The 11,292-nt window shown below is 41.6% G+C and overlaps 1 protein-coding gene across 1 annotated transcript; it reads right to left on the reverse strand.

The window, feature by feature from the left end:
• Positions 1–374: 374 nt before the first annotated feature.
• LOC135523172 (cerebellin-2-like) lies at positions 375–3,897 on the reverse strand. Its single transcript, XM_064949895.1, has 4 exons — positions 3,589–3,897; positions 2,588–3,171; positions 1,682–1,801; positions 375–1,476 (listed from the first exon to the last, which is right to left on the reverse strand). Exons 2-4 carry the CDS (start codon positions 2,879–2,881, stop codon positions 1,279–1,281), a joined length of 612 nt encoding a protein of 203 aa, XP_064805967.1. The 5' UTR covers positions 2,882–3,171; positions 3,589–3,897; the 3' UTR covers positions 375–1,278.
• Between the last annotated feature and the right edge of the window lie 7,395 nt (positions 3,898–11,292).

Here is an 11,292-nt window from a genome sequence, read left to right on the forward strand (position 1 = left end):
CAATATGCTATTGTATTGTCATGTTATTTCTCTGCTTTGATCTTAGAATAAAGAAACATGAAAAGTTGATAGCGATCTATATACTATTTTCAACAACGAGAGTTGAATGGGGTTTGGTGTGGGCTTCAGTGTGTCGTGACGAGCATAGCATTGCATTCAGTTCAAGCGGCTGCTAGATGAGGACCATGGACAGCGCCAATCTATAGTGAGCTACAGGTCTGAGAAGGACGTTCGCTGTCCAGCACTTTATTCTGTCACGATAACTTTGACTTTGAACGTAAATGTATTAACTTACTTCAGACCTGATGTCTTTTCGAACCTGTTTTATTTGCAAGCTCAAAATGGTATAGAATAAAAGTGAATAGATACGCGTATACAATACAATATTTTTTATTAGGCGGGACATCATATATAGGGATTTTTTTCTGTTGTTATTTTCACAATGTACATTTGTGAGCAACGTCACTGGACACTAAATCAGTCAAAGCTACGCAGATTCGAAATGTAGAGTAGAACACACCATAATGTGAATATGTACTTTATAAATTCGATAAATGTTTTTTGTAAAAGAGTTTCTATAGATGTCTCCATTGGCTGAAATATGTTGCCTTTTTTCTCTTTTTATGTCATCTCTGGATAGTTAGGCAGCCTACAGTTGGCTTGTTTTCAATATGTTCAGCATCCAAAATGGAACACCATAGACAGCACAAAACAAAAACATTCTTCCGTTCGTGCAAAAAATGCTTTGGGCGTGAAAGCACTCTTCTTCTCTTGGACGTCCGTTATAATTCCACACACCTCACTTGACGGAAACCCTAGTTCTATGCCAAAGGCTATACAAACACAAACTAGAGCATTGGAAGATACATGTAGACTAGCTCGGGACTTTTAGTTCTTCGATTCATATAACCTTCTTCTCATCTTTTCAGTAGTCCGGGTACACAGAGGTACACTGACTCGTCTGTCTGTTGACAAAAGTTAATTGATTCCCAAGTGATAAAATCCAAATAATCGACAAGTGGTAGCCTATACATCACGGAGCGATCGATTTGGTTATCCTTCCAGATTGGGTTTGGTCGATGGATTTGGATGTATAAACTCCAAGGAAACGTTCATGTTTGAATTAAATAGATACTGTATAGTGTGTGTATGTACACATATGTGTCTGTCTTCTTCCTCCTCTGACAGTTTAGTTCAAATAAAAGAGCACATTTTTGTCTTTATCGTTCCTCAACCGTAGAGGAGTCACGTTTGCGATTTCCGTGATCGCATATTAAATTATAGTGGAAACACTAGGAAGCCTGAGAAAGTGGAATATTTCCATCCGCCCATGAGTGTGCCCCGTTCCAGCTTCAGATACACCCGGTCCTCGCGCTCCAGTTGCAGAAGAACGCCGTTGCTCGCGGCCTCCCGCGTAACGTCCTGGTCACCGGCGAAAGCTGATATGACCGGGTAGTCGTTCTGCATCAGGTTGACCTGGGGTAACGGAAACAGCACGCGCAGAATTCAGACCTGTTACATCGTACGGTTGGCCTACTCTAATTACAACAAATAATGCACCCATTTGGGACGGCTTCTCCGTGGCATAGCCTACAACAATACACTATAGCCCAACTAGGCCAACCATCAGAAAACCTTGAATAGCGATCATAGTAAAGCAAATGTTGACCATTGGTCTTACCTGTATGGTTTGTCTGTTGTAAACCTTGACCACATGAAAGCCGAAGCTGTATATTCCCCTCCTTGGCGCCTGGAAGACACTCGCTTTGAGATCGAAATGGTTGCCGATGTTCACTAAAGCCTGCAACACAAAGCGACAAGATAAAGCACGTGTAGAACCCAGAGTCACCATATAACAGACTGAGACACCGCGAGGGTTAAACTAGCCAAATTACCAAGCACTTTCACACTGCGTAATAGAGCGGTCCTGTAAAGGCGCGACGCACATTACTTGTAATTATTGTTGCTCGACTGTCACTTTCAGTTTTCCAATTGGACAATATTTTTTTTTGTTGAAGTCGATAAACGTAGTGGTCGAATCATTGATTTCAATCTATACACGTTAGTTTGTCGGAGAGGGGGGGTGGGGCCATCAATTAACATAATACTGTCCATAATGCTCCAGCGCACCAGCTGGGCGTAAAAATACTCCACTTGATGGTTGGAGCATTTACAGCAGCAGTCACATCTATTGTTGCGCCGCAGTGCTTGCGCGTCCCTTAAACCTACACAAGACAGACTATAAGTACAATAGCCTACGTATTTTCAAATCACAACATTTGCATCAAGCTGCAGCTTTTATGCATATTTGGGGTAATTACGCACAACGATCACAATGTTCCCGTTATCATACTGCAACATTTTCTTGCAGAGGCTCCCCAAAACTGCTCTCAAGTTTTTGAGAGAAAGAAATCGCCCAACGCATAAACGCAACCCAGGTCAAGTTATCATAACCCATTTGCATTAAAACATTATTCTGTATGCCGCATCAGAAAAAATATACATTAAACATGTTATCAATCTCTAAAATAAGTATCTGTCCAGATAGGGACAATATTTGCATATGCAAATTCCCGGGACGGCTGACCTGGTCAAAGTAGATGGTCATAGACGTGTTGCTCATGTCGGAGGGCTCGTGATTCGTTCCGCGCACAGCAGAGAAAGCCACCTTGGCGCCCGCGGACCGGACGGATATCCCGAGCGAAGAGGTCACCCCGCTGTCCGAGGAAGGGTTGGAGTCGCAGACCACCAGGCATTTCCCCTCTAGTACGATGGGTTCCGTGTCATTCTGGCCGGCGACGCAGAGCACCACGCCGTATCCCATAAAGAGGCTGAGCGCCAGCATGGCACAGGGGCCCGGGCAGCGGGCTGGCACCACCATGGTCTGGTCGGAACTCTGATCCTTCCTGTGCACACTGATCCTACACGGCAGCTCCTTGGAGGTTTGATAGGACGCGATCACCTGGACCAACCTTACTCCTTTCCTCTCTCTCTTTCCCCTTCTCTCTCTCTCTCTCTCTCTCTCGCTCTCTCTCTAACACACACACTTTGACACACGCACACACTTTTAGCACACGCACAGACACGCTCTCTCGTTCTCACACCCCCTTCCTCCTGTGCGTCTCAGTTGATATTAGGCTGGTCTTCAAACAGACGGTGTGGTGGTGTTTCCTGGTGTTTTAAGAAACAAATATCAATTGATGTATGACAGACTATTAGGTGTTTAAGATATACTAAAATGAGTGCTAAAAATGATTAATTGGGACCCATAGTACCATACAAAAACTCGTGCGTAATATGCACGGAATTCTAAGGTAGCCTATCTAGTATGTGCGTCAAATATAGGCTATTGAATTTAGGCTATAGTTTTCAAATTAGTAAATATTACTCAGATGTATCACCTCCCATTATTAAATGAACGTTAAATACTCATGCAATTTGGAAATCCTAAAAACAATCTTTGTGAGCAATTATTTATTAAATTGTTCTTCCCCTCAAGTTTAATTTGGTCACTCTTATACTAGCTTACTCCTTTACACTATCAAAAACCCAAATATATGTTTTCCCGCAAAGACGTCTGGACGTTACCTGTAATAGGCCTATCCATAGCGTGGAGTCAGTCTCTCATTCCGCATAGGAAGCAGCGCGCAGAGTGAACTGAGTGGTGGGCTCGCATCCTGTGCTGAATAGGGGATCGCCCCTCGTTTCCCTTTCAAAGGCGACTTACGCCCATCCTTTTTATTGAAGTACAAGTCCAGTAGTAATGTCGTAGGTACTGCGTATAAGGGCACCTCACTCACTAGTAGGCTAGAACAGTAGAATAAGCACACGTATTGATTGATTCGCTTGTTTACATAACCAGTTGAATGTTGTGAGACTACACATCAGTGGCCCTCACGGGACAGCGGAGTTCATGGCTGCCTCCCAATCTGCACCCGCAATTTATACCCCGCCATCCCCCCTTCTCTTCTCGCGCGCTTAATCAGAGATGAAAGTGGCAGAACAGCGGATATCATTGCTTTTTGCGCTGTTCCTATAATTGGATATGTATGTCACTAATTTGAGCTCAAAACTGGCAGTTTTACAGGAGCCACATTGATACTTGTGCGACACCCAGCGGTATAAAGGCGGTACTGTCAGCTCTTTTTTTTTTCTCACCACAGGTGCATGGTGAATTTGTGTTTGACTAATGAGGACAATTTTCAAACTACCATAATATCCTGTTGTTTTTATTAAAAATGCTTGTGTTTCTAAGGCAAAATCATTAGGTGGAAGTGAGCAGCACCTTGCAGTCTTTCATTGTCACTAGGTTGTGTCATTAATTAAAGCAGTGGGAGTATAGCAGTGGTGGAATTTCAGTAAGCTATTCCTTTGCAACCTTACATTTATTTAATAGTTATGCTGTCTATTAATATTGATATTGTGCATATCTGATACTATTGATTATATTAGCTGGAGGGCTGAGAGGTCGGGATTCAGTTCCATTTATGCGTCTCCCATAAAAAAAATGTGCAGTACAGCAACATGTGTGATTTCAGTTTATTCATTTGGCATAAAACAGTTAATACATAGAATCCCCCACTCCAAGGGCCAAGGGTTTTCCCACCCCGGACCAGGAAAACTCTGGACCCTATATACAATGTATTAGTATACATCCTATATATATATACCTCACCTTTGCCCACTCCTACCATCTCTGTCCGGCCCTGCCCAAACATGTCATAAAACCTCTGAAGAACTCTGTGGAAGGGTCCCTATCATGGCTCCTTGTCTCTGATGGATCTGAGAACTTCCTCAGAACTGCTGAACTTTCACTTAAACTTTGTAATGAGCTGTCACTCCACTCGCTCTAAACTTTGCTAATTGGCCAGATTATGCAAGGAGTTCAGATTCATATACCATGATACATTTGACTCCACTGATTATCCCAGAGGAGTGAGAGGGGATGGGGGGGTAGGTGTATCATTAAGGTTCTGTTAGGTTTTCATCCATATTTTAAATGCAATTAAAACTAGATTTTCTGACCGGAGGTTGTGCTGGAATTTCATCTATCTATCCATCCGGCATTGGCATCTGTCCATCTATTAATCTGTTCATCCATTTATTTATTCATTCATTTAAATTGATCTGTGCATCCATCCACCCTGATCCACCCATCCGTAATGACATCATAGAACATTTTGAAACGCTAGACGAAATCTGACATCTCTTGACATCATAACCATCAACACACTGGAAGCCTTACTTTATATTCCACATGCATGTTCCTTTACATTGAAACATCTGTGCTTTTACAACCGCTCATCCGACCACTATTCAAACTGTCATGAAGGGAATAAACATGTTCAACAGTGTAGCCTGGGTGTAGTACAAATCTCCTGACTGATAATATGTGTGGAAGCAATTGTCTACATACAGTACACAGTATATATAGCAGTGATAGGCCAAACATCCACGGTATACAATTCAACAAATAGCCTATCACACTGCATTTTGTTAATCTGTGTTGGAATGAAACCATATATTCTTAGATAACACAGAATGACATTAAACAGTTAACATGCACCAGTTATCCATGTCACATTCTAGTGACCCACTTGCCTTGCAGTAGTAAAACACCAGACATTATTATGCACTTGTAGCTATATAGACATCTTAATTACAGCTACCCAACATGCACGCTCCATCCTTCCCTTTCTTACTCCCCTCTTCCCTCCTTCCCACTTCATTTGACAAACATCACAGTGTCAGTGAGTGACAACCCATGCAGGAGCAAGCCATCAGACACTCCAGGGCTAAGACCGACCCGCAGGCCTGCAGAAGGACACCAAGCTAGAGCAACAGACATCAAATGTCAAGCAGAGGCATGGGGAAATGGGGGGGGGGTGGGGGGGCTGGTACTCCCATTACCAGAGGCTGCCTCTGCCCTGAAAGGGGCCCGCCATGGACCAAGGCTCTGTAATGAGGCGAAGGGACTGGCAGTAGGGGGGATGTTACAGCTATCTGCAGTGACAGCTAGCAGAGCAGACCAGCTCCCAGTGCTAGGGGGATCCCGACCCTTCGCCGTGTGCTGGCATGTCTGTCTGAGAGCACAGACATCTGCTCTAATGAAAAGAGACTTAGCATCAGTCAGTCAGTTCTGCTGCTGGCGGCTGGCTGCCATTGTTTATCTATAGGCGTAATGTAAAACGCATTCGGCTTAGTAAATCCAGAAAGATTAGAAACCATGGTGGTGGTGGGATTTCCCCTGGTGGAGGGATTTGATGAGATAGGCGTTGATTAAGCAATCAGGGTTGTGATAGTTATGATGAGTGCTGCTGTGGCAAAGATGAATGGATGTTCATTTGTTCATTCCTCTAGTTACCTTGGCTCTATTTGGATATATATATTTGTCTGTAGATCAGAGCATATAAGGAAATATACCTACCACTCTACAGAGTACCTCACTACTCTATCCTCCAGAGATGCCAAATGCCATGTTCAGTGCATTAGAGAGAACAAGGCGTATGTGTGTGTGTGCGCGCCTGTCCAACGAGGCCAAAGAGGTTCCATTTAAACCTGTGAGTCCAAAAGCATCCTCAAAGGAAAAACAAAGGAAAAAGAGATAAGGTTTCCATTGTGTTGCTTCGCCCTTCTGAACCCCACATCAATGAGACACCGTAGCAAAATAAGAGTCATTTCCCAGGTTCCTCTGCAGTAGTTCGACCTTTGACACCTAGCTTACCCGCTGAGTGCTATATTGTTAACCTTGAGAGATACACATCCCTGGCCTGCACTGGAGGTTGCTTGCTTTGCTTTCATTTAAAAGTGAACTGTTTCCAATAGTGCCTAGCCACAACCCCCCCCATCCCCTCTCTTTCACACTCTCTATTGTTATCTATCTCTCCCTGATATCTGTAGGAATCCCTCATCAAAACTAAACTATAAGGCATGGGGTATGGATGGATATGAATCTTGGCACTTGTACACATTTGTTCACCAGCTGTTTTATCTCCCTCTCTTCGTCTCTCTCCCCCACTCCCTCCTCCCTGACCACTCTTTCAGATCTTTCCTTTGTGTGTGTACTCTCACAGTGAATTGGCTGAGTTGGAGACAGCTGCAGGTTGTTTAAAACACACAAATTCTCAATCTCATGTTAACCCAGAAGTGTGTGTGTGTGCGTGTGTGCATACGTATGCGTGTGCGTGTGTGTGTGTGTGCCTCCCACTTTACCAGTTGAGAGAATGCAACCAAGTAGCTATTCTCTGTAATTGTTTCAAAATTACACAGTTGATGGCGGAAGTTTACATATGCCTTAGCCAAATACATTTAAACTCCGTTTTTCACAATTCTTGACATTTCATCCTAGTAAAAATGTAAGATCACCACTTTATTTTAAGAATGTGAAATGTCAGAATATTAGGGGTGAGAATGTATCATTTCAGCTTTTAGTTCTTTCATCACATCCCCAGTGGGTCAGAGGTTTATACACTCAATTAGTATTTGGTAGTATTGCATTTAAATTGTTTAAGTAAGGTCAAACATTTCAGTGAGCCTTCCACAAGCTTCCCACAACAAGTTGGGTGAATTTTGGCCCATTCCTCCTGACAGAGCTTGTGTAACTGAGTCAGGTTTGTAGGCCCTCTTGCTCGCACATGCTTTTTCAGTTCTACCCACAAATGTTCTATATGATTGAGGTCTGGGCTCTGTGATGGCCACTCCAATACCTTCACTTTTTGGTCCTCAAGTCATTTTGCCACAACTTTGGAAGTATGCTTGGGGTCATTGTCAATTTGGAAGGCCCATTTGTGACCAAGCTTTAAATGATGTCTTGAGATGTTGCTTTAAAATATCCACATAATTTTCCTGCCTCGTGATGCCATCTATTTTGTGAAGTGCACCAGTCCCTCCTGCATCAAAACACCCCCACAACATGATGCTGCCACCCCCATGCTTCACGGTTGGGATGGTGTTCTTCAGCTTGCAAGCCTCCCCCTTTTACCTCCAAACATTACAATGGTCATTATGACCTAACAGTTCTATTTTTGTTTCATCAGACCTGAGGACATTTCTCCAAAAAGTACGATCTTTGTCCCCATGGCGGTTGGAGCAGTGGCTTCTTCCTTGCCAAGTGGCCTTTCAGGTTATGTCGATATAGGACTCGCTTTTCTGTGGATATAGATATTTTTGTTCCTGTTTCCTCCAGCATCTTCACAAGGTCCTTTGCTGTTGTTCTGGGATTGATTTGCACTTTTCGCACCGAAGGACATTCATCTCTAGGAGACAGAACGCAGCTCCTTCCTGAGTGGTATGACGGCTGCGTGGTCCTATGGTGTGTATACTTGCAATGCCTACAAACCAGCTCTGTCAGAAGGAAGGAAAAATTCACCCAACTTATTGTGGGAAGCTTGTCGAAGTCTACCCGAAATGTTTGACACCCAAGTTAAACAATTTAAAGGCAATGCTACCAAATACTTTGAGTGTATGTAAACTTCTGACACACTGGGAATGTGATGAAAGAAATCAAAGCTGAAATCAACAATTCTTTCTAATATTATTCTGACACGTCACATTCTTAAAATAAAGTGGTGATCCTAACTGACCTAAGACAGGGAGTTTTTTACTAGGATTAAATATCAGGAATTGTGAAAAACTGAGTTTAAATGTATTTGGCTAAGGCGTATGTAAGCTTCCAACTTCAACTGACCATACCATAAACAGACAAATAAATACAGAAAAAAAAGAAACAGAAGTCACTTGAACCCAGTCTGACACAAAGAGAAGATTCATAAGGGAGACAAGCATATACACAATCTATATGCACACTCCATTAACAATATAGAAGGTAAATAATTGTACTATTTAATTATAGGTAGCCCTTTTCCTTTATTCTATGCTTTATGTAAATATTCTGCTAACAGAAATACACAATGGACAATAAAACTTTTAAATTTCTCCTCATCACTCAGCCACATAATGCCAGGGTATATCTGGAATAAGATCAAGTGCATATCGTGGTAGAAAGGGCAATAAAGGATCAAATTAGTTTCATTCTCTATTTATTCAAATTCACAATAGTTACATAGTCTTTCCTCTTCCATTTCACCACAATACCGGCCTGTTTCAATAAGCAGAGACAATATCCCTGATCTTACCTATTTCAATAAGCAGAGAAATTATCCCTGATCTTACCTGTTTCAATACGCAGAGACAATATCCCTGATCTTACCTATTTCAATAAGCAGAGAAATTATCCCTGATCTTACCTGTTTCAATAAGCAGAGACAATATCCCTGATCTTACCTGTTTCAATATGTAGGGGCAATATCTCTGATCTTACCTGTTTCAATAAGCAGAGACAATATCCCTGATCTTACCTGTTTCAATACGCAGAGACAATATCCCTGATCTTACCTATTTTAACATGCAGGGGCAATATCTCTGATCTTACCTGTTTCAATAAGCAGAGACAATATCCCTGATCTTACCTATTTTAATATGCAGGGGCAATATCTCTGATCTTACCTGTTTCAATACGCAGAGGCAATATCCCTGATCTTACCTGTGCACATAGCGATCTCTTGTTTTTAGGTAGGCTAGATGTAATATATCTCTCACACACAAATTCACCCTTCATCAAACAAAAAGTTATCCATTTGGGTTTATGATTCATCTCCTCCACCCATTATTTTTTTATATTGCATCAACAGTTTAAAAAAAATTCATATCTATGTCTCCCTTAATTTGGTTTTCATACAGATGTTCACAGTCAGACTGTTGAAAAAGGTCAGACATTTCAGTTTCTCAGGCTCGCCCTATGGATAGATCCCATTGAAAAACTTTACTAGCTATTCTGGCAGTTGGCATATCCAACAGTCTATTCCAAAGTCTCACCATACACACCTTCCATCTCACCTCACAGGGTTCCCAGCCCATGTCCCCTGTTATTGCAAGTATAGGTGCAAACCTGTGAACACCTAAAAAGTAACGTACTGCTCTGTTATGAACATGTTCATTTTTAAAACACCTCTTAGCACCCCACACTCGTGCTGAATAGTCCAGAACAGGACACACGCATGTCTGACACAGTTTGGAATATGCAGCATAACCTATATCTTTGAGTGGTTTAGTTTTTGCTATAACTCCCCCAAGAGCTTGACTTGCTGAGTCGGCCAGGACAGATGTTGGCGTAAGGTAATATGTTAATCAATAAAAATACCCAAATATTTATAAATGTTAGTAAACTCCAAAGTGTCTCCACCAAAACAAAACTGAAAAACACTTCTCTTAGTAGCTGGTTTTCTAAATGCATTATCCGTGTTTTTGTCTGGTTAATCACGAGTCTCTATCTTTTACACCAATTGACTGCACATAATAACACGTTCTGCAGGTCTTGTTCTGTTTCTGCCATCAAAATAATATCATCAGCATATAAAAGGATACTTAGCATTTCATCATCATATCTTACTCCAATATTTAACTGTTTAACTTATTTTGCCAAATAATTTATAATCAAAGCAAACAAAGTCGATGATAAGGTGTCTCCTTGTTTTTCACCCGAGGGTGTGGGAAACCAATCTGTACTATATTCAGTAACACGCACACAAGCAATTGGTACTTTGTAAAAAGACTGGATTGCTTGATAAAATTTCTCATCAACCCCTGTCTTTAACAAACTATAGGTTAAAAGATCCCTATTTACACAATCAACAGCTTTATGGAAATCAATGAAACATGCAAAAGTATGCTTCTCTTCATGTAATCTATTTCTGATTGTTGAACAGACCAAGAAGATATGATCTATACAGGCTCTGGATTTACAAAAAACATTTTATTCTTCTGCCAGAATGTTTTGGTCCTCCAGAAATGTAATTAGCCTATTGTTGAGGATGGATGAATATAATTTATAAACCATACTTAATAAACGTATGCCTCTATAGTTCAGTGGCACTCTGGGTAATTTTTTGAAGATTTGGGAATGGGATTCACTATAGACTTATACCAAGTGAATTGCAGTATACTGTACTCAAAACATATTTGTCTGCAGGTCAAGAAATGCCAAACCCCTAGGAGGCAGTGTGTTCAAAACTTTAGACATGCCACAATAGAGATCCTATTAAATTACTAGAGGGATATGTCATAAACCCTGTAAGCTCCATAATGGGGATGAAAATGGCAGCCATCTTGGTCAGGGAGAAATCAAAAAACAGTCTAATTGGAAGGAATGGTAGAGGCATAGGTGATGCATTTCCTGCTTTTACTTATGCAGAAAAATAAAAGTAAGGCATGTGATGTATCAGAAATGGTGTCATG

The sequence above is a fragment of the Oncorhynchus masou genome, chromosome 30 (assembly GCF_036934945.1).
Source record: "Oncorhynchus masou masou isolate Uvic2021 chromosome 30, UVic_Omas_1.1, whole genome shotgun sequence".
Taxonomy (NCBI): Eukaryota; Metazoa; Chordata; class Actinopteri; order Salmoniformes; family Salmonidae; genus Oncorhynchus; species Oncorhynchus masou.